Raw genomic sequence first — 25,628 nt, forward strand, 5'->3', positions numbered from 1 at the left:
AAACTTATTTCACACACATGTGAACTTTAAAGACTTGAACTTAAAGAAAATTGGTAATGAGTAGTCGAATGTTATCAAGAAATATATATATAAATTTGTTAATATTTCCTAGTACTTAAAAATTCCAGCCGAAAGTTAGAAAACGTCGATTTCACTGTCTCTCTTTATTTCTATCATTAAACAAAAAAAAAACATTAAGGGAGTCGCGATCCCGAATGAAATTCATATACTAACCTACACAGAATTTAATAAGCTATAAAACTGTGCAACTTAAAAAAATTTTTTAAATTTCCCTGTCGATCAAATGTGATGGAAAGTAGTTTAATCTTTTATTGTTCCTTTAACTATTTCTTGTATGTATTAATAGTAATCTATTATTTTAAGTCTTAATTGACGTTATTTTAGAAAGAATACCATACACGTTGCTTATAAAATGAAATTAAAGCTTTTATTTAAGTTTTTTTTATGCGACTTATACCGAGTGCCGCGCCAGTTCCAGGTTAGCTGACGCTGAAACTCGCGGCTGGAAAGTCGAGGCTAACTTCAGCGTCATATGTACAAATGCGAATTATATAATTTAAATTACATCTTGATGTATCCGGCCAGCATGTAACTGATAGCTATATGGTGGTACAATAAACGAGAAGGACATTGTATCTGGATAAAATAATCTTTACCTCAACATAAATATATATTAAAAAGTATAATAAGTAAGAAAATCTTGCAATTGCATGTAAAACAAAGGTAACGACGAACTCTGTTTTATTGAGTTTTGGTTAATTGAAAATTGGAACACATTTTCCCCAGGTATTTAATGCGCTGACATACATATGTACATTATATAAGAAGAGAACGTGAGAGAAAATTGTAACGGTGCTACCAAACCAACCAGCTATAATAATTAACATTGCAATTGTAAACTTTGCGCGTAAACAACAATTGTTACTTTCATTTTATTGGACTATACATTAATGCTCTCTCACACACACACACACACAGACATGGAATTCCATAATTCTTTTTACCGTTGCGCATCACATATTTCTCGTGCGTAATAATTTTATAGAAAAAAAAGAAAAAATCAAACTCGTCAATATCCACCTTTGACATGTTGCATAGATGAGATTATTTATGGTGAATGTAAAAGAGCATTGAGTTTTACGATGAGTTGCAATAGAAATTGTGCACGTCTACGAGTAGTGTAATTCATGTAAACAGCAAAATATATAATTGTGCATTTAAAAAATATATATAGTATTTATATACGAGTAACATTGGATAATCAGAGATCGATTAGACATACGAAATTTATTGATTTTGAATATAGTCTGCTCTTAAAACTATATGTTGAATGCAGAATGTCTATTTGAGATGTTGAGAAACCTTGACTTAAGGAGTGCATCAGAAAATTTTTATAGATAAGCAGTATGCTGCGAACATTGGACCATTATCTTTGGAGAGTGTAATCCTAGATATAAGCTATAAATTACAATTATTTACTAGCTTTGCTCCACGTAATATTTCATTTATCGACTCAGTTTAGCAGACCAAGAAGTCAGCACCACTATCCGGGAAAAAGCGTGAGAGACGATTCCCTAAAGACACTTTCTTATACGCGTTTATGGTCCCCCGTACCTTTTCAGGGTACAAACAGAATCACGCGAATATTCATTTTTGTGATCATTAAGCAAATTCTCTTGGTCGTATCCTTATTTTTACACCATATGCACAACTGGCTGCTACAGACTATAACAGGCTACTGATCATGATCATTATCATTATCATTATCATAATTTATAACATTTGTAAATGTTCCGGATGTCCGCTCGACGGAAATCTTCAAGGAATATCGTACAAGCTTCGAGGCTGCAAGCTGCTTGAATTTGCAATATTTACAATAAATTTCAAATATTTCGTTGTACCGCAGTGATAGTCTGAAGGACGTCGTTGTGTCTTAAGCATAATTCGTATCTTCTGATCTGACCCATTAAAAATAGAAATATTGTGCATATAAAATAAATATACAAGATATAGAGATTCTCCCACTCTTAAGCACTATGTATTGATGCCTTTATCTCACTAATGTAACTTTCCCTTTCGTCACCGCAGACTCTCAATCGCGGTGGCACGTTTTCGGGTCTAAGGCTCCCAGTTGGGGTAAACGCGGTCTTCTTGAATTTCTCTTTTGGCACCGATCGATCAGTCTGTATCACGTAATCGGTAATCCTCACGACTAAACACAGTGACATTGAGAACCAGTGGTATATATATGTATATACTAATAATAATATAAATTGTCAGATAAATTGCCGAAGGAGATCCAGTGATTGATTACTCGAGAGAAGAAGATGAGGAGCATCCCCGAGTGGGAAGGCAGTGGCACAGCAGGAACTCGCTTTGGAGCTGGCGATTCGAGTGATGCTGCTGGTGTACGAAGAACCATGGTGTATCACCGTCTTCCAAGGTCGATTTCCTGATTGGATACCTCCGTCACTGGTGGCAGAGAGCTTTCCACGGATCTTTGTCTGTTGAGGAACAAACGTAAATTTTTTGTCTTGTACATTCTTATCAATTTATAATTTTCCTTTATATATATATATATATATATATATATATATTTAATTTTATACCTCACATTGGTGTGCCAATCATAGGAATCCGGAGCAGAATTACTACGTCCAGCACGTTGGAATTGCAAAGTCCTCAGTCTGCCGAATGGGGCCCGTTGCTCGGTGCAGAGATCATTTCCGGTTCCAGGAGACGGAGGATCCGTCTCGCTGTTATTTTTACCAGCTCTTCTTGGCACGAAAGGATTCTATCGTTGCAGAGAATTTAAAAATGATTATAAACTCAACGAATGACCTTCGTAATATTGATTAACTGCGTTTTTCACAAAAACACCTTATTCTAACAATATATATACGTTCTTCGATATTTTAAATGATTTACGTAGTTATTTAATAACTTGTTTATATAATTAGTGCAACTGAGAGTAATAATTGAGAAGTATAATCAGTGATTATCTCGTATGAAAATATTCCTTCTTTCACCCAGGAGAATAATTAAGTTAATGAAGGTTAGGGATGATCATTGTTTAAATAATTTTTTATCGATTATCGATAAATCAATGAGCAGTTTATTTATATATATATATATATATATATATATTTATATTAATAGGAATAATCGCAGCGTGTGATTAGTTAGCAATCAATGATCAATTCACCTGAAAACTGTGTTGCTTGAGCATTGTTTTGATAAGTATGAGAGTGTCAAGTTTTGGAACTCTGGTGACAACGCGTTCGACTTCCTCGTCGGTAACGGTAACCGGAAGTCGGCAATTCTCGCTTTCGGTCGGTAACAATTCCGCTCCGTGATCGGTCAGCCAGGGGTGTTCCTTGATCTCGCCAAGAGTGATCCTCTCCGCAGGATTTTTCGCCAGCATCTTCGAGATGAAATCGCGCAAATCCTCGGAGAGCTCGGGTTTCTCCGGATATTTCAGTGGCTCGGAGCGCACAGCCGCTTGAACTCCCACGATGCTGCCCGAACCATCCCACGGGATTCGTCCTGTCACCAGGCAATACAAGGTCACTCCCAGCGACCAAACGTCGCACTGCTGTAATGATTTTGTAGAATTTACATTTGTTCATTTGATTGCTGCGCTTTCTCGTGTACACACATACACACACACACACACACACACACACACACATATATATATATATAATTGTGTGCACGTTTCTGGTTTTAATTTTTTTTAAACAAAAAGGGTGAAAATATTAAAATACATTTTACTGTGTGCTTTCAATTTTACCATTGTATCTTTTTATTCTCAGGAAAAATGATTTAATTTAGATTTAAAATTACTGAGTGACTATTAAAATATATCTAAAAATCCTGGGAGTGAAAGCGTGACAGTGTACAAATGAAGGCACGCAGTAAAATTTACTTTAATATTTTTGCCGTGTACATATATTTGGACAGGGTGTATAATTTAATTTACTACAGAGTGTAGATTTAAAAATTTATTTAACTTGTTAAAACTGTGAAAGTGACATGAATTTTTTGGAGTATTGTTTTTTGAAGCTGAATAGAAAGTAGTTTCGAAAAACTTACCATGTACACTGAAAAAAATTGTACATTATTTTTAAGATTATGAACAGTTACTCGTGATGTCAATAAATTAAAATTATTGGTTTTATGAACAATTTAATAAATAATTAATTATTCATAGTAAAAATAAAATTAGTTTATTGATATCAGGAATGACTGTTAATAGGTTGAAAAATTATATAAAAATTTTCTGTGTAGAGGGAAACCTTGTACCTTGGGATACTTTTATTTAAATTATTATTATACTGTAACTTACAAAAAATAGTTTATTAGAATTCTTTGGAGTATTCAAGTTATGTGCTTAAACTAATTATCTTTCCAATTTTACTGTAAAATTTTTTGTTTCTTTAATTAGACGATTTGCTTTGTTCGTTAAAATTGACAAATGTCCCAAGGTACAAGATTCTGTCCTACATGAAAAATTAATATTTATAATAAATTTGGATAATAATTAATTAATTTTTTAAGTTTACGACCTGGGTCAAATTAAAATACACACTCTGTATTACATTCCATTTCTCTAATGGTGACATACAAAATTTTTTAAGTCGTTATAAGTATGATGCGTTTAATAGAATGTTAAAGCATTGATATTTTTAATATTTTTTGTTAATTACTCATTTTCATCGTTCACTATACAAGTTATAATTTTTCCTCTACTAATATGATCACTCCATATGCTTAATGCTAAATTAAAGGGAATCTACGTGATAATGTTGAATATGTGCTACACTTGAATAACACGAAATCTCCTGTATTAATAATATTTATGCCACCATTAAGGAAACATGAGCACAATACGTGTGCATTGCACGCACGTCATTTAAATTTCGTGTTCAAGACGAGAGATCAAATTTGTGCATTACTACCTGATTAACATATATGGTATACAGGGTATCCTATCTGGAATAGTACTGTGGAATATTATTCAAGATTGGCCACCGTATAAAAAATCTTTCAAAACGAGATGATGACTTTAAGTATTTTAATTACATTTCTTAATTTTTATTCCAATATGCTTGTAGCTGATATCAGGGCCTTTCCAGAAAGGTACTTATGTAATAAAGTATACCATTTAATCCAAGATATCATGAGATCTCTCGTCCCCCTCCAAACCATAAAACTGTCGTTGGAAATAATTTCTCATAGATTATTTCCCCCAATAGCATAATTCTTCACGTAATAAATCGAACAATCAGATTTTAAAAAAACTCGGTGTATTTAAAATAATATATGTACACGTTAACAATTAATTTTCTAAAAATATGAGAAAAAAATTCTTTTAACGATGATCGTTTTCTTTGAAGATACACCGAGTATTATGAAAATTCGATATATATATAATATATATACATATATAGAGAGAACTTTGTGAAGAAGATTAAATATATATAAATATATGAACACTATTTTAATCGGGACACCCTGTATGCCAGAGAGATTAACAGAGACGGATAGGGGTGCTTCTCTATTCTACCTATACGTGTATACATATATAGAGCACAAGGATTTCTCACCGTGCCAGAGTAACGTGCACCAGGAGTAGTAGTTTCCGGCGCCGCGAAGGCCGGTGTGCCAGCTGGTCCGGACAACAATTCACCGGAAGCCCTCAGTTCGGCACTGACACCCAGGTCAGCTATCTTCACACGACCCTCGCTGTCCACCAGCAAATTGCTCGGTTTTATATCCCGGTGTACGATGCGTTGATAATGCACTGTGCCAATGGCAAATAAAGACAAAATGTAATATTGAAGCGTGACAACGTTTTCTCGCTCGAAAGCTCTGGTATGTACGATCAGACGCATTCCAAAATTGTGTTTGAGAATTCATTGTTAGTATTATGAACATCGTTATATTTGTATCAATAATAAAGCATTAAAACAAAATAAACGGATATTCGCAGTATTGACATTAATTTCTGGAACACGACCCATACTGTCCACCAGTAAATTCCTCAAGTTTATATCCCGGTGTACGATGCGTTGATAATGCACTGTGCCAATGGCAAATAAAGACAAAATATATAATCGAAGCACGTAAACGTTTTCTCCTTGGGAAGCTCTGATATGTACACTGTCAAATTGATTCGTGGGTACTTCAGCTATATTCTCTCAGTATTTTTCTGGCCTGTACAACCGATATGAGAGACGAAGAGGAAATTGCTGAAGAGGTATAGGCTAGAAAGGCAGGAATCAAAGTTAGTTGAAACGTCCACGAATCAATTTGGCACAGTGTACACAGTGGGAAATTGAATCGTGTGTGATTCGACTAACTTCATTCTGTACTTTAACATGGAAAATGATATAATACACTATAGCTGAACCATGCACGATTCAATTTCCCCCACTGTGACGCTATCAGACGCAGTCCATATATCAATGTCCTTACGGTATTCTATGCCCATGATGACGTCACGGAAGTTTTTCCTGGCAGTTTGCTCGTCGAGTGGTTTATCAGTGGGTACTTGAAGAACCTCCCCACGTTCGACTAATTCGAACACCAGATATAGATTATCTTCGTCAGGGTCGTCGAGGACCTCCACCAGTTTCACCACGTTTGGATGATCGAGCTTCTTCAGCAACGCAATTTCCCGGTATACCTTGGCCAGAGGACACGATGCTGAAGCCTTCCTACTGGGAGCCATCCTCCCGAAGATTCCGGCCTTCTTCATCAACTTCCGCTTGCTCAGAATCTTTAGAGCATAATGCGTCCCGTCCTCCTCGTTGTAGACTAGTTTCACTATGCCGTACGAACCCTGAAGAGGAACGATTACTCGCGATCATAAATATGTTGAGATTGTTTTAATACTTATACTAAGCAGTCTAATGATTGGAATGTGTGACTGTACATAGTATTAATATTGTTAAATGGTTTATGAGGATGATGTACATATTTGAAACCACCCAACCATCAGGATTCCATTCGAAAGCGTTCACCAATCCTTGCAACATCCTGTACAGATGCTCGCTCAAGTAACTTTCATTTTAAAACCCTATATAAATTATTTCAGTATCTTTCAAATCGTACATTCTTGAATGCAGGATACATAGATTTGGAAAGCTTTCAAGGTTTATAATAAATGTACGAACCCTGAAAAGGAAGAATTACTCGGCGATTGTATGCATATCAAGATTGTTTTAACACTTATACTAAGATAGTCTAGTGATTGGAATGTGTGATTATATAGTATTAATATTATTAAATGATTTATGAGGATGATGCACATATTTGAAATCAGCAATCCATTCGAAAGCGTTCTCCAATCTTTGCAACATCCTCTAGAGACGCTCTTACGCGCATGGAGAACGCTTGTTCAAGTAGCTTTCATTTTAAGACCGTACATAAATTTCTTAAAAGCTTCCTTCAAATCGTACATTCGTGAATGTACTATATATAGATTCAATGCTTTGAAAAGCTTTCAAGGTAAGATGCAGAAAAATGTACAGAAATACACGCAATGTCTTATTTTATAAACTATAGACTTCCGGTCTGAATACAACACTCTCTATCTCTCAACCGGAAGTACAAAAATATTCCAAGAAGCTACACAGTTTAAAAACTTCATCAGACTAACAAAAATCATCACAATCAATCTTAATAATAATTAATGACAAAAAAACATTTCCTCGTCTTTCTTTTCTTGCAACCCAATCCTTTCATTGTTCATCGAGTTAAAAACTATGTTCGCTTGATCAAAGATCCAGCAATGCTTGTTTCAACGATTAATATTGATATTTTAACATTATACATAACTAAAAAAATACATATATAGTTTAAAAATCTTTCCCACCCACCTGACCAATGTTATCCAGTAACTTGTACTGATTGAGTTGAAGAGCACCCTGCCTACTATCGATAGAAACTCTTCTGCTCTCTCGCATGGGTCTCCTGCGGTTCCTCGGGGACCCCTGAGGACTGGCATAAGGCGAATAGGGACAATAGGGATAAATCGGTCTGCTGACATTAAGATCCCTCCTGGAAGAGTCGTTACCAGCGAGTCGAGCATCGGACGACGAAGTCTTTTCTCGTGGTTGCCGAAGAAGGTCCTCATCACGATCAGCAGAATCCTCCTGCTCCTCGCATCGGAGTATGGCGCAGGGGGGCGTTGGAGCCTGAGGACAAGAGATCTGCAGGGATATCCTGCGGTCTCTGTCCGTAAATCGTCCATCAGGTTCCCCCGTGTCCCCCTGGTCCTCCGACTGCGTCGACAGCAACTGGTACACCTTGATGGCCTTTGGTAGCACCTTCATTCCTGATGCGGGATGTCGCAGCTGATCATCCGGAAAATTAACAGGACTCTTCCTCAAGGTCGTCTCCTGCAGGGACATCCTCTGGATGCTCTCTGATAGGCTCCAGGAGTGCTGAAGGTGTACCGGTGCTGTCGCCTTCAACGGCCACTCTTCGTTTCCGGAACGGGGCGACGCAGTAGCACGAGGATCTACCCCGGAATTGTTGCTGCTGCTCGCTGGCATCCTTCCGATGCTGAGGTCTCTGTAAACATCAGGGTCCTCTCTGTAGAGCGGAAAAAGCTTGCAGAAGAGCGTGTATTACAAGGTCTGCAATTACGTGTGCGCGCGTTTCTTCACCTAAGGCCCTCCTCCCCCTCTCCTTCTTCTTCCTTCTCCTCCTCCTCCTGTTGGTTTGCCTCCTGATGGACTCCGTCGCTCTTCACTAGGCACTTTCGCTCAATTACCGTTTCTTCCCGGTCGAGACGTGCGAATCCCTCGGGTTCGGGACTCTTGCTCTCATCACGCGTTAGAGCGGCTATCCTCTCGGTGGCTGGACTCGGAAGCTCGCGGTCCACCGCGCTGTGTCTGTAACCATCAGGAAGTGATACCAAATGTTTATAGTGGTTCATTGTAGGATTTTGATTGAATATTTTAGGGACGTTTTTTTGTTTACACAGAATAATGTGGAATTTCTTGTGATCTATATATGGTTTAAATGTGTGTATGTGTAGGAGTTGATTGTATATAACAGTGTCGTATGAGTGTTACAAGGTTTTGGACAAGAAACAAGGTCTTGTATTATATTCGCAAAGTCCTCTTAATTTTAAATTGAATATGATTTTGAATATAGCAGGACTTGAAAGCTCACGATCCACCGCGTTGTGTCTGTAACCATCAGGAAGAGATACCAAATGTTTATAATGCTTTATTGTAGGATTTTTATAGTTTTCATTGGATACTTTAGGAACGTTTTTTGTGTAATCTGTATAGTGTGGAATTTCTTGTGATCGATGGTTTGAATATATATATATATATGTGTATATGGGAAGTAATTGTATACAAGAGTGTCGAATGAGTGTTATAGGAGCAATCGTAACAAAATTATAGACGAGAAACATAGTCCTGTGTTACATTCGCAAAGTCTCTTCAAATTTAAGTTAGATGTGATCTTGAATTTAGTAAAACTTGGAAGCTCTCGATTCACTGCACTATATGTATGTAACCATCAGGAAAAGACACCGGATATTTATAAAATCTCTTTATAGGATTTTAATCGTCCTTATTGAATATTTTAAGGACGTTTTGTGTGTACTCTGAATGATGTGGAGTTTCTTGTGATCAATGGTCTGGATATGTGTGTGTGGGAACTGATTCTATACAAGGGTGTTGTAAGAGTGTTCATGGAGAATCGTAATGAAGTTTTGGACAAGAAACATAATCCTGTGTCATATTTGCAAAGTCTCCTTAATTTTAAATTAGATGTGATATTGAATATAGCAGGACTTGGATGCTCGTGATCTGTCGCACTATGCATGTAACCATGAGGAAGAGATGCCAAATGTTTATAATAGTTCATTATAAGATTTTAATCGTTTTGATTGGATGCTCCTTGGATGTTTTGTGTGTAATCTGTATAATGTGGAATTTCTTGTAATAAACGGTACGAATATGTGTGTTTGAGAACTGATTCTATACAACGGTGTTGTAAGAGTGTTCATGGAGAATCGTAATGAAGTTTTGGACAAGAAACATAATCCTGTGTCATATTTGCATAGTCTCCTTAATTTTAAATTAGATGTGATATTGAATATAGCAGGACTTGGAAGCTCGTGATCTATCGCACTATGTATGTAATCATCAGGAAAAGATACAAGATTTTAGTCGTTCTGATTGGATGTTCTTTGAATGTTTTGTACGTAATCTGTATAATATGGAATTTTTTGTGATCGATGGTCTTAATCTACGTGTGTGTGGAAGCTGACTATATATTGGAGTACCATATATAAGTGTATAGGAAGAATCATAGCGAAGCTTTGGTCAGGAAACATAGTCCTATGTTATATTCGCAAAGTCTCCTTAATTTTAAATTAAATATGATTTTGAATATGACATTATATTTAGAGTTGACAATTTAAAATAACCCAGAGCACAGATGCAAGAAGATTATTTCCATAACTACGAGAAATATTAAATTTGTATATACAAGGCTTTCAGAATTATTGTATTATTTAATTCAGAAGAGTATTATGCAAAATTTAATTAACCAACACAGAGATAAATATTTTCTTGTACTTTGCATGCTTCGATGCATTTCAATTGATGAACCTTATACATATATATATATATTAAATTCCCCTTAAGACGCAAAAATAGGAGAAAGCCACACAGAAAATTTCCACAAAGAAAAATCCTTCCTTTCTGTATTTTAAATTCCCAGAAAAACTCTGAAAAATCCATGTCTCTCCATCAACGAAGATAAATGAATTTCCTTACATTCTCCAGCTCCGTGCGAGACGTTGCAATTATATAATAATTATATATGTATATATAGGAACGAGAGAGAGGAAACGTACACTTTGACCGGCATATATATACACACACATATATATACGTATATATATAAATAGCAACAAGCAAACGATAATAATATTATTGAAAGATTAGCGAGGGAATTATTGGCCAATCGTTGTCGCATCGGGCGCCCGTCGTTCGCCAGAAAACTCTTTATAATTGGGGCAAATAAGCGAGCTATCGATGGAAGCATGCGTGCTCGAGTATGCCATCTGACGCAACGCCTAAAACGTGTACGATTTGCCTTCGAATAGCCGTTGCTTCGCGAATGTGCGTCACGTGCACTACTATTACATAGTATAATGGAGAACGTTTTGCATTTTAATTGCCCGTGCAATTATATTATCATCACCGAGGCATCCAATTGGAGAACTCAATGGGATGCTTTTTCTGTATACTGTGTGGATATATATATATATATATATAATGTAAATAAAAATTTGATCATGCAAATAAATATTGCTCGACTGTGTGTGTTAGAGAAAAAAAATAAAACATCAGCGAAACGGCGATTATAAGGCTTATCTTGCATTTTCACGATAAATCCTGCAAAAATATTTGCAATAAAATCACGAAGTTATCGACTCATTGGTCGTAGCAGTTTTTACGGTTGAGGCTGACGAAACACAGGCGAGGCGAGGCGAGGCGACGATTCATCACTGCTGCCGAGTCCTCCACACACGTTTTGCATACCAGTCGTGCAAGAAGATGACCTACGAGGCTGCTGAGGCTGCTGCGTGGCGCTGTGTCGTGTGTAGTGAAACTCGTAACGCCACCAATTAGGATGAAGAATTAACAAACCTGTTTTGCTGTTGTGTATTTGGTATTTACGTTACACACACATACACACACGAGCTGATGCAAAAATTGAGAGAAATTTATTGAGGAATTCTCTTCAGGTTTGAAGCAATGAGACACGAAGAACTATGATCGTTGCTGAAAGAAGTTCGTTTGACCTTGAATCATCGAAAGAATTCTTCTTTGTATATTTTGTTATTGCATTACAGGATTTACGTTACACACACGAGCTGGTGCAAAAATTAAGAGAAATTTGTTGAGGAATTCTCTTCAGGCTTGAAGCAATAAAAATTTAGAAACGATGATCGTTGCTGAAGGAACTTGATTCCACCTTGAATCATCGAAAGAATTCTTCCTTATTTTTGTTGTTATTGTATTACAGTATTTATGTCACACACACACACACACACACACACACGAGCTGGTACCGAAATTACGAAAAATTCCCTGAGGAGTTCTCTTCGGGTTCGAAGCAATAAAATATTAGAAATGATGATCTTTGCTAAAAAAACTTGATTCGACCTTGAATCATCGAAAGAATTCTTCCTTATATTTTTTGTTATTGTATTACAGTATTTACGTCACACACACACACACACACACACGAGCTGGTATCGAAATTACGAAAAATTCTCTGAGGAGTTCTCTTCAGGTTTAAAGCAATAAAAAAAGAGGAACGACGATCGTTGATGAAAGAACTTGATTCTTTCTCAACTCATCTAGAGGAAAACTCTTGTAATATGACGAATTCGAACGACACACCTGTTTATTTTGCTATTGTATATATAGTATTCACGCTACACACACAAACAAGCAGATCTAAAAATTACGAAAAATTCCCTGAAGAATTCCCTTCAGGTTTGAAGCAATAAAAATGAGGAACAACGATCGTTGCAGAAAGAACTTGCTTGGTACTCGACTAATCGAGAGGAAAACTCTTCCTTGTAACGCGAGACTGGTCCAGGCCGATGCAACGCGAGTTCTTTTATATATAGATAACATTTTTTAACCGATAACATTATGCAAATGGTATGCGGCTATAGTTAAACCGGGAAACCAGTGAATTGCGAAATAAAGTTGGCAATAATCGAGAGAGTGCAGACAGACTGACTATAGAGTGTCAATCTATGTAAAAGTTTGTAATCACATTTTCAGGATTATTCGCTAAAACCGGATGTAATAATTAAGTTTTATACTATTACTCTGAGAGGTGCCTGGGCTTAATGAAGCAAGAGTTAATAAACTGACTTTATTAACACTTGGAGTAAAACTATAACACGTTCCATCCAATCATCGAGATCGATTCCTTCTACTAATCCGTCTACACACCGGGTGGCCAATTAATTTTCGTCGATTCTAGAAATTTTTGTATATATAGAACTGAGGATTTATTAAAAAATTGTTTGTTTTTTTAATCTGTAATTATTTATTGGCTAAGAATGGAATATTAATAATTGTTTAATTGCAGATTTTTTATTGGTAAGTCATTCACTGATCAGTAAGAATTGGATAGAATATTTTTTGTTTGATACGAAGAACTGAATTAAGTTATTTTTGATACTGATTAATTTGTTTAATTAGGAATGGGCTCTTATGATTTAACAAGTTATTTTTTTACAATTTCTGATATTTTATTTTGTAAGTTTAGTCATTGTTAAATGCAGGTCACCCGGTATATGCTATATGTATACAGAAAGTTTTACCTTGTGTGCATTTCAATGAAAGTAATTGAATGAGATGGCGACGCGGTAAAATAATAATAACGTCTCGAGAATTGACGCTAAAATTATTTTTTAATGTAGATATATTTTTAGAAATCAACATGAAAAAATTGCGTTGTTACATGTTAAATATTGGTCAAGCAATTTCAATTTATTGGAACTCATCATTAAATAATTACTTTGTTAGATGTTAGATATTCATCAAGTAATTTCCAGTTTTTAGAAATCATCATGAAATAATTGCCTTGATACATTTAAAATATTCGTCAAGTAGCTTCAATTTATTGGGATTCATAATTAAATAATTATTTTGTTAAATGTTAAACATTCGTCAAGTAGCTTCAATTTATTGGAATTCATCATTAAATAATTGTTTTGCTAGATGTTAGACATTCATCAAGTAGTTTCCATTTTTTAGAAAACATCATGAAATAATTGCCTTGTTACACATTAAATATTCGTCAAGTAGCTTCAATTTGTTCAGAATTTATTATTAAATAATTGCCTTGTTAAATGTTAGATATTCGTCAAGCAGCTTTACATTTGTAGAATTCATAATGAAAGTCATCAGATATTCATCAAAAAGCTTCTGTATTTTAGAATTTATCATTAAATAATTATCTTATTACGTGTTAGAAATTTTTCAAGTGACTTTAATTTTTTTAGAAATCATCATGAAATAATTGCCTTATGTTGCATGTTAAATATTCATCAAGCAGCTTCCATCTGGATGGGAAAATTTCGTGCGTGGGACGATGATCGAGTAAATATTTACTTTGAAGCAATTTTTACGTTTCACGTTCTCTATATACCCTACAGCGTCTGACTGTTGCATCATTCGATCACTAGCAAAACCAATTTATTCCAAACAATACAAAGAGTATTTTCCGAATATCGTTGTTTGTCAAGATCAGCCAAGAAAACAGTTTTTACTATTGGATTTTTCGATGAGATTAAATTGCTTATACATATATATATTAGGGTATACATTAAAAAATGTTTTTTTCACTTTAATCACAATGTGACCTAAGTACACCTGAAAAAAATATTCCATAAATTTTTTTCAGACTCCAATTTAAGGGAGTATTTTTTTTTAATTTACTTAGGGAATAGCATGATTTAAATAAAAAAATACAATTTTTAACGTTCACTCTAATTTATATTTAGTTTTACTGGATTACAAGTGTAGATAATTCCAAGACTGCAAAGAATTGCTTTGCTTAATTAATTAAACTTAATACGTTTTGAAAAACATTATTTAAAATAGAACAGACAGGACTAAGACGCGACTGTCTCGACTGAAACACGAGGCGGTTGTAAGCTTTAATCTCAGTTCCAAGTCCCACCACATCACTACACACAAATCACTCATATACGTATACTTATCGAGAAGGGTACATAAAATTGTAAAAATTAAATAACAATTTTGCAATAATTAAAATGTAAAATTTCGAAAAATAAATATTAATTAAATATATCAATTAAATAATAATTATTAACTCGAATTACTCAAATTTAAGATTAAATAAAAACTTTAATTATCGTTTCAGGCAAATAAAGTCTAAACTATACACACCTGCTAAAAAAATTAATTTTTTAATTACTTTATTAATTGTATTAATTATTTTCGTGGATACAAGATTTGCAATGCTCTAATCAAAATACTTAATAAATAAATATATATATATATATATATATGTGTGTGTGTGTGTACTATTTTTTACAGAACTGAATCACGTGTTATAAGATCCCAGGAAGAACACACAAAAGAACCCCAGAAAATGCAATAAAAAATTAAAGGAAATCCTGAGAAAGTGTTTATTGAAAATCTGATATTTTTCTAAAGATATTTCTCTCAACGTTGCAAAGACTTCTATTTCCGTGCACTTGAGAAAAAGCGAGGACACGCGCGTGCTTCATCTGTACGACTATATAGGATAATTAAGCCAGTCGACGACGTAAAAACTTGATAAGCAGAAAAAATCTAAATATATATATATATAATAAGCCAAGTGAAAAAAGACCGAAAGAATCGAGTGGCAGGATATTTCACGAATGCTCGTGGTAAAAATTGAAATTTCGACGTTTTAGCTGCAATGTCGTCTTTATCGATCAGCTTGAGTGAGCGACGAGTTAAAAATATCTATTTGCATGTCGGGATGCATTAGCTCGTTGGATCGAGCTTTCATTCTCTTTTCCGAAGCCCTTATAGCTTTCTCTCTAGGCTGTGGCCATGAGTGGCGAGCGAAGGTCGAGGTTCAACGTCGTCGCAGCTTCATTACCTTATGTAAATATGTATATGTGTGTGTATACACCCATAGCTCCACTTAATTGCCCAGCGATTCATATACTGGAAGCTGACAAGACAGGAATTTTAACCAATCATTATCGCGTCATGCAAAAATAACTAACTAAGCCCTTACAGTCTTTATGGCCATTAATCAATCGCTAAAATCAATGCCAAGCTAATTGAATCATTTTACGGTCGAATGATCGGCCTTGGAAAAGCCCTTGTGTTTTTGTTTACTGTCTGCGTTATAGATTGTGTATGGTAATGAGGAATTTATTTATTTTTTTTTTAGGAATATTGCAGTGACAGTCGAATGATTGGCCTTGAAAAAGTACTTGTGTTTTTGTTTATTGTCTACGTTATAGATTATGGTAATGAAGAATTTATTTTATTTTTTTTTTTTAATTGCAGTGACAGTCGAATGATTGGCCTTGAAAAAGTACATGTGTTTTTGTTTATTGTCTACGTTACAAATTGTGTATAATAATGAGAAATTTAATTATTTTTTTTTTGGAAAATTGTAGTGACAGTCGAATGATTGGCCTTGAAAAAGTACATGTGTTTTTGTTTATTGTCTACGTTACAAATTGTGTATAATAATGAGAAATTTATTTTTTTTTTTTTTTTTGAAAATTGTAGTGACAGTCGAATGATTGGCCTTGAAAAAGTACATATGTTTTTGTTTATTGTCCACGTTATAGATTATAGTAATGAAGAATTTATTTATTTTTTTTTTTTTGAAAATTGCAGTGACAGTCGAATGATTGGCCTTGAAAAAGTACTTGTGTTTTTGTTTATTGTCCACGTTATAGATTATAGTAATGAAGAATTTATTTATTTTTTTTTTTTTTTTTAAAATTGCAGTGACAGTCGAATGATTGGCCTTGAAAAAGTACTTGTGTTTTTGTTTATTGTCTACGTTATAGATTGTGTTTGGTAATTGGTAATGAAAATTTTTTTTTTTTGTGGAAAATTGTAGTGATTTTTGGTGATAATAATATAGTTGTTGTTGTAAAGTTTGATATTAAACTGTGGAAAATAGTTTATAGGAATAATTGATGTAGAATAGTTTATTTTTATGTTTATATAGAAATTTATAAGGTGGAAATTTTTTGTTGTAAAATTGACTACCACTGTTGTTGCTATTTCATGAAAAATTATTGCAAATTGCGCTGTCCACTTGCAATCTATAATAAAAACAGTGTTCCTTGGGGAAAATGCTTTAAAATTTTACTGTCCATTTACAGTTTACAACGGCAATATTATGTTCCCTTGGGAAAAGGCTTTCAATTTGCACTGTTCAATAGCAATTTGCAATGGGAATATTACACTCACTTGGGAAAATGTTTGTAACTTGCACTTTTCAGTGTCAATTTACAATGGGAATATTACAATCCCTTAGGAAAAAGCTTGTAAATTGCACTGTCCAGTTGCAATGAACAATAAGAATATTATGTTACCTTGGGAAAATGTTTGCAAATTGCACTTTCCAGTGTCAATTAACAATGAGAATTTATGCTCGCTTGGGAAAATATTTGCAACTTGCACTCTCCAGTGTCAATTTACAATAGGAAAATGCTTGCAGGTTGTATTGTCCAGTTGCAATTTACAATGAAAACATTATGCTCGTTTGGGAAAATACTAACAATTTGCACTGTTCAATTGTAATTTACAATAGAAATATTATATTCAGTAAGGAAAATGTTTGCAACTTGCACTGCCCAGTGCCAATTTACAATAGGAAAATGCCTGCAAGTTGTATTGTCCAGTTGCAATTTACAATGGGAACAATATGCTCGCTTGGTAAAATACTAACAATTTGCACTGTCCAATTGTAATTTACAATAAAAATATTACACTCACTAAGGAAAATGTTTGCAATTTGCACTTTCCAGTGTCAATTCACAATGAAAAAAAGCTTGCAAGTTGCATTGTCCAGTTGTAATTTACAACAGCAATATTACACTCATTCATAAAAATGCTTGCAATTTGCACTTTCCACTGTCAATTCCCAATGAGAATATCACACTCACTTGAAAAAAAGCTCGCAAGTAGCACCGTCCACTTAAAACATACAATAGGAATATTATACTCACTTGGGAATCTCGCCAATTCTCGGAGGTCGACATTTTCGAGCGGGACCACCGACGTCTCCTCCCCACGTGTTCAACGCTGCAAAAAAGGAGCAGAGAACCAATTATACATTACCCTCTACATACACACATATATATATATATATATATAACATATACACGATACAATAAAAAAAGCTGTAAATCCTCCTTATCCCAATTGATAAAAAAACAATAAACTAATCCACGACTCGTATAATTCAAAATTACACTGTCTAATCTCTCAAAGACATCCATGTAATTGCCACATGAATGAGTAAGCAACTATATATATATATATATATATATACACGCTTGCATTTACATAGCAAGTAAGACAATGAGTCTCCGCAGTCGCAATTTGCGATTGTTAAATCCAACCTGACATCCGTGATATCTCGGCCATATCCTCCTTTCTCATGTCTGCCATAACTCCGGATCGCTTTCAATTACGTAATATACATATACATGTATATACACAGCAAGCACAAATTTCCAATTAAATCGACTAATAAAGCAATTTGCTGCTTTCAGTGAAACCACCATTAGGCACTCGAGAGGTTAAATCTCAAAATGCTAATAGAAATCCAGTTTAAACTGGATTAACGAACTTTCTTTGCGACAGAATTTCCCAGATTTGGTTTTTCCTTTGCCGAGGAAACTGTCGTTGATGACATTTATTCGAGTGAAACGACTGACTTTTCGTTACTCTGATCCCTCGTGCTAATTAGTGTTATATATATATACATTTATAATTAAAAAAATAATCTCTAAATTTTCCAGACCGCAGATTTTTTTCCAAGTATTGATAAGCCTGGTTCAAGTTGATACAAATATACATATATATATATATATATGCGGTAAGCACAAATCTCCAATTAAATCGACTAATAAAACAATTTGCTACTTTCAGTGAAACCACCATTGGGCACTCGAAAGGTTGAATTTCAAAATGCTGATAGAAATCCAGTTTAAAATGGATTAATGAACTTTCTTTGCGATAGAATTTCCCTACAGATTTGGATTCTCCTTTGCTGAGAAAACTGTCGTTGATAAAGTTTCCCAGCTAGCTGGATTTATTCCGCATTTATTCGAGTGGAACGACTGACTTTTCGTTACTTTGATCCCTCGTATCAAATGCTATATATGTGCTCATAATTATATGAAAGTGGTCTAAGTCATAATTTCTTTTTTCGAGATATTTAATCAATGGCATTGGAATAAATTAGAAAATATTTTTATATTACGTAACATTTTAATTTAGAATTTTATTAGTCTCGATTAATGGAAGTTTGCTATGAATATAAAATTTTGTATGAATCTTGTATGAAAATGTGGTTTTTAAAGTGGTCTAAGTCATAATTTCTTGTTTCGAGATATTTAATCAATTGCATTGGAATAATTTAGAAAATATTTTTATATTACGTAACATTTTAATTTAGAATTTTATTAGTCTTGATAAATGGAAGTTTACTATGAATATAGAATTGTTTATAAGTTTCATATGAAAATGTTGCTTTTAATGTATTTAATGAGTTAGACCACTTTCATAATTATTAGCACATATATATACATATATAATTAAAGAAATAATCTCTACATTTTCCAGATCGCAGCTTTTTCTCTAAACATTGATAAGCCGAGTCCAAGTTGATACAAATATACATATACATATATAACAAGCTGAGCTCACTATCCATGGTCGCCATGTTATCTCCCAGTTTCATATCGAGTTTCCCCGATTCGAGCGTTCTTCCAGTGTCATCCAGGGTTGATCAAGATATGGATTATGATGCTTCGCAATGGAATTCGTCAGTGTTGCCTCTTGCCTCCATCGTTCGTCTCTTTTCTTCTCTGTTGAAAGAGAGAGAGAGAAAGGGAGAGAAAAAGAGGGTATAAAAATTATCTCAAAGCTATTTATATATACGTATTAATTACAGCACGTGGCAGTAAGGCAAGCAGTCTACATTGTGTAGTTTCTTAGAGATTGAATGATGGACGAAGTGGATTGGTGAATGATTAATGTAACAAGATATAAAAAAATTAATGTAAATGTAATTTATATATACATACATATATATTTATTACAAAATTATGGTAGTAAAGTTAAGAATCCACATTGTCTAATTTTATAAAGATTGAATGCTGAACGAAATCGATGAGTGAATGATTAATGTAACAAGGTGGGGAAGAGACTGATGTAAATATATAATCTGTATATATATATATATATTAATTATATCTGTGGCAATAAAGCAAACGGTTCATATTATGTAGTTTTATAGAGATTGAATGCTAGACGAAATCGGTGGGTGAATGATTAATGTAACAAGGTGGAGCAGAGACTGGTGTAAATGTAAGCTATATATATTACAGTACTTACATAGTAGTAAAGCAAGTATATAGTACACATGATCTAGTTTTATACAGATTGAATGATGGACGAAATGTGTGGATGAATAATTATTGTAACAAGATGGAGAAGAGACTGGTGTAAATGTAAGCTATATATATATAGATTACGTTTACACCAGTCTCTCCTCCACCTTGTTACATTAATTATTCACCCACACATTTCTTCCAGCATTCAATCTCTATAAAACTAGACAATGTGGACTGCTTGCTTCACACTGTTACAGTTGTAATTAATATATATAGATTACATTTACATTAGTCTTTCCTCCATCTTGTTACATTAATTATCCACTCAACGATTTCGTCCAGCACATTCAATCTCTATAAAACTAGACAATGCAGACTACTTGCTTTACTGTTACAATTATAATTAATATATACAGATTACATTTACATTAGTCTTTCCTCCATCTTGTTACATTAATTATCCACTCAACGATTTCGTCCAGCATTCAATCTCTATAAAACTAGACAATGTGTATTACTTGCTTTACTACTATGTGTTGCAATGTATATATATATATATATATATATACTGTAGACAGTCCTCAGGGTATATATATATCGATGATTCGTTATAATTGAAAGCGAGCGTCTGCACGTACTTAGCAATTAATTAAGGCATGCGGGGAATATTACATGCAGATATACACATACAACTAGATATGAAGCAGCCGTGGCACTGTGTGGCGCTTCACGGCGTTCTCGCTTCTGGCTCTATCGATTTAGCGAACGCGTTGCGTCGCGTGCCGTAGCGTACCGTAGCGTACCGTAACGTAGCTCGTCGAGTGGCGTCTGGCATGTGCCATGGCGTGGCACACGATGGTCTCGAACAAACTAGAGGCAAAGCAAAAATTAATTACCAACCCGAGACGCTTCACGTTTTTGCTGTCAATTTATAACTCCATTTATGCTATATATATATATATATATATATATATATATATACCTAATCGATGTAGAGATTCGTCAGCTTTACAAGAGACTAGAATTATTTTTTTTATCGAAACGTTAAATTCGAAAAATTTTTGGAAAAACGAAAAATGTACAGTGAGTAAATCATTTTTTTGAGACTTTATTAGTTTTTATATATGTATATAGAGATTGCTATAGGTTTTTTATTTTAACAAAATACAAAATATAATAATATGGTTCGAAATAATTTAAAATGCTTTGTGGAAAATGAAGGAGAAAAGATTTTGTAGGAGATTTGCAGTTTTTTTAAATTGTATAAATATATAGATTAGTTCATTGAGAAAAATTATATAGTTTTTTCTAGCCTATTAACAGTTATTTTTGATATTGATAAACTAATTTTATTAATATTGTGAATAATTAATTACTTATCGAGTTATTCGTGCTATTTATAGAATTAGGTTTATTGAGATATCACGAATAACAGTTGATAGGCTTAAAAATAATGCACAATATTTCTCCGTTATACGATTAACTATATATGTAAGGAAAAGCAGTGTTATTACAATTATTTTAAGCATTTAGTACGAGACTCACAGATTTTTTTTCCAAATCGTATAAATATATAAATTAATTAGTAATCTGAGAGAAAATTGTATATTATTTTCCAGCCTATCAACATTTATTTTTGATATAAATAAACTAAATTTATAGATATTACACAAAAAAACTCGATAAATAATGAATAATTCACAATATTAAAAAATTTAGATTATCGATATCACGAACAACAGTTAATAATCTCAAAAATAATACACAATATTTCTCAATAAATAAAAAAGTCGTGTTATTATAAATATTTTAATCATTTACAACGAGACTTGCAGAACTTCTTTCAAAATCATATAAACATATAAATCAGTGCTCTGGAAAAAATTAAACAATTTTCCAGTCTATAAACAATTATTCTTTATATAAATAAACTAAGTTTACAGATATTACATAAAAACTCGATAATTAATTAATAATTCACAATATTAATAAATTTAGATTATCGATATCACGAATAACAATTAAGAGTTTTAAAAAGAATTCAAAATCTTTCTCAACAATAAACGTCATATGATGAACCATATAATTAAGCCCTGTTATTAAAATTATTTTAACCATTAATCGTGTATCTCAACATAACTTACGGGAAAGTAAAAAAAAATAATCTTTGTGAATCCTGGTATACAAAAAATTTAATCTCCATTGAGAGTCAAGACCTTAGCGAAAAAATATTCGGTGTCCCGAAGGACATTTTATTCGGTGGGGCCTTCGAAACTAACCTTCGCGAGACTAAGCCTATCGATTTTCATAAGCTATCTGATTCAACGTGTACTACACACACACACACACATATGTACGTATGAAAGGCACAAAAGTTTAAAGCAAAACAAAGCATTTTCGAGCTCTACACAATTCTACTGGATTTCTCATTGAAATTCAGCACCCTCGAAATCTTATCGCTTGAAATTTTTTCGACGAGTCGCTTGGCACTTTAACCCCCTCCCCCCCTTCACAACACTTCCTTTTCATCCTTTACATAACACGTATATTTACAATTCTGCTTTTTCACCAATAGTCACGGTCTCAAAAGTCAGATTTGTCAATTTTGGTCTTCACTATATATATATATATATATATATATATATATATACATACACCACTCAGTTTCTCAATAGGTCAATTTTTTTCCAACCATCGTAAAAAGACTGAGTGTTTCACAGCAGTGGATAATAACTGTACATGCGGACGAGCAGAAAAAGAAAAAAGAAGCGATTGAATTGCGTGTTCAATTATCAATGAATTACGTCAGTCGCTCGTCCTGCACTGACAAAGTTCCACAGCATATATATATATATATATATAGCTTGATGTATCTCAAAATCTTTACAGACTCACAATTGATCCTATATTGCGCCGAGAAAAAATTCCATCCCCCCCCCCCATTTCAACGTCAACATATAAACCCTGGAGAACGAAAATCAGAGGTTTATTTTAATATTTTAAAGACGGATGGATTATGCGTCGTCGGTGCTTTTCAATCTCGTATACGGAAAGAGAGAAAGGATGAGCTGGGCCAAGGTCAAGGAAGTCTCGAAAAAGGCCGCGTATATAAGAACACGTATATATGTACGTATGTATAGGTACTTGAACCTGAATTCTGTACCATAAATCAACCGAGGCTTTTTCTTGAATTATTCAACGCGATCGACATGTTTGTTAAGCGAATTTTGAGGCGAATCTCGAAAGTTTATGAATTTTATTGTTGTTTTTTTGTTAAATTGTGCTCTTATGGAATTTTTATATTTTTTATTGCTGTTGATTGGAAGATAATTATAATATTTTGTCTTGTTAATTTTATTTATATATAAATTTAAAATAGTTTATGAGATTTATTGTTGTTGATTGGAAGCTAATTAATATTTCGTCTTGTAAATTTCATTAAAATGTATATATAATTTAATTTTGTCTATATTTAATTAGACTTGCTATATCTTGTCCTACATTTTCTGAAATTTACAAAATTGTAACCCTTTATCTGCAAACATGGATCTTTTGTGATCAAAGTAATATGAGCAAATTACTACTATCCTACTAGGTTGCTTTATTTGTTTTATAAAAACTATATGGCAAAATAAATTTTTAAATAATTTTATAATCGATGTACGATAAAGAAGTTTTGAAATAATAGCATGAAATTTGCCTGATTGTTTTTATTTTATTAACAGGATGAAAAATAGACAGTGCGTGAATGACCCAGGTTTACAGACTAGTGACACAGAAAAAACGTTTACAGACAAAGGGTTAATTTATTTTTTTATCATTTTCGTATCATGTTTTCTCTAGGAAATTATTAATTTAATTGGAAAAGAGTTAATTTAAGAAATTTATGAGAATCGATTCAAAATAATTTATAATTTCCAAATTTTTCAAAATTTTCATTCATTTTTTTATAATTTTTTATATTATTATATTCTCTCTGAAAAATTATTGATTCAGTTGGAAAAAAAGTTAATTAAAGAAATTGATCAAAATCACTCCAAATTGATTTTTAACATCTCTAATTCGTTTTACCACCCGAATCGTTGCCTAGAGAGGAAAACAATTTCAAGAAAATCGATTCACTTTTCGGCTGAAAAAGTTTAGTATCCGTCCGTTCAAAATAATGATCGTTCGATTAAAATATACGTTGCAAGCAGCTCGATCCTCCGATATGTATGGAATATCGATTAGTGCAGGAAAAACTAAATAATTCATCCGATAAAATTGATGCTTGATAGATTAAGAAGCTTTCTTTACGAGTGAGAGTGGCTCAAGGTTGAAATAGGTACTCGTGAGAACATAACAATTCGAGTCTCTCCATAAGGCATTGTAAACATAGATCGAACGATTAAGCTAGTGAAAAGAGTACGCTTAAGCCAGCATACATTCTGTTGAAAATTACGCAAACCACGAGTTAAAAATAGTTCCCTTCCGGAGCGTGAAAGAAGAATAAAAAAAAAGCTCATCCACCATACTAAAAATCCTTCCGAACAGAAATGTTCAATACCAAAGAATTTCATTAAAAAACATCAATAATCTTTATTCTACTTAAAACCAAAACAATCTTTACAAACCAATGCAACACACTAAAAAAAGTAAACAAGGATGAAAGTATCAGGTGTCAGGGTTCAACGAACAACAAAAACAAAGCAGAAAAACTGGAGAGGGTGACTCGATGGATGCATGAGATTAAAACTGAATGGCAGGTCGCTGTTGCTGTTAGTAAACTGAGAAACGAACATGCGAGCAACCGTGCACGCAATACAACCAAGTGGCAATGCACCGCGTGGCTGAACATGTCATTACTCACTATTCCCTCTCTCCTTCTTATTATTCTCTCTCTCTCTCTCTCTCTCTCTCTCTCTCTTCGACAATAACACTTTCGGAATCTCCTGCTGGCACTCGGTCCCCGGAACAGCAACGATAAATTCGTCTCGAACGCTCGTTAACTTTATCGAGTGGTGGTCGTCGAGTGGACTGAGAATTTTGTAACGGAGTTCTTCCACTCGTGCCAGGGAAGATCGTAGCTGCGTTGTCCTCGGCGACCGGAGACGAAGCCAATCGTGAGGAAGATCGTGATGGGAGGAGAGCCTCAGTGAGCAGACGGATCGAGTCTCGGGTCAGCACCGCGTCACTCCGCCTCACCCGGTAGACCAGCGACAACTGGACAGACTGGCTTGCCTCAAACGAACTACTCTACTGAACTCTACTCTACGTGACTCTGGATCGACTCGACGACGTCGACTGAACTGGCCTCTCTTCGCTCATTTTATTCCATCCCCACCGAACCTCGCTCCCCCTACCCGTGGGCGTTACAAAGTATTAGTTAATATACTATAGATAGAGTACACTGCACAGAGTCTAACGATATTCT

At 34.0% G+C, this 25,628-nt stretch overlaps 1 protein-coding gene across 2 annotated transcripts; it reads right to left on the reverse strand.

The window, feature by feature from the left end:
• Positions 1-745: 745 nt before the first annotated feature.
• On the reverse strand, positions 746-25,523 carry LOC136775250 (calcium/calmodulin-dependent protein kinase kinase 1). 2 transcript variants are annotated; one of them, XM_066729830.1, is made up of 10 exons: positions 25,065-25,523; positions 19,527-19,687; positions 17,819-17,894; positions 8,700-8,927; positions 7,908-8,604; positions 6,502-6,868; positions 5,631-5,827; positions 3,227-3,613; positions 2,631-2,815; positions 746-2,525 (listed from the first exon to the last, which is right to left on the reverse strand). In XM_066729830.1, exons 2-10 carry the CDS (start codon positions 19,558-19,560, stop codon positions 2,450-2,452), a joined length of 2,247 nt encoding a protein of 748 aa, XP_066585927.1. In that variant the 5' UTR covers positions 19,561-19,687; positions 25,065-25,523; the 3' UTR covers positions 746-2,449. The 2 variants fall into 2 exon arrangements, with proteins under 2 accessions (XP_066585927.1, XP_066585926.1); XM_066729829.1 differs by having other exon boundaries at positions 3,227-3,616; positions 25,065-25,508.
• Between the last annotated feature and the right edge of the window lie 105 nt (positions 25,524-25,628).

This window comes from Prorops nasuta, unplaced genomic scaffold (assembly GCF_024137725.1).
Source record: "Prorops nasuta isolate Cenicafe-Biocafe unplaced genomic scaffold, Cenicafe_Pnas_1.2 PNAS00007, whole genome shotgun sequence".
NCBI classification, from domain to species: domain Eukaryota; kingdom Metazoa; phylum Arthropoda; class Insecta; order Hymenoptera; family Bethylidae; genus Prorops; species Prorops nasuta.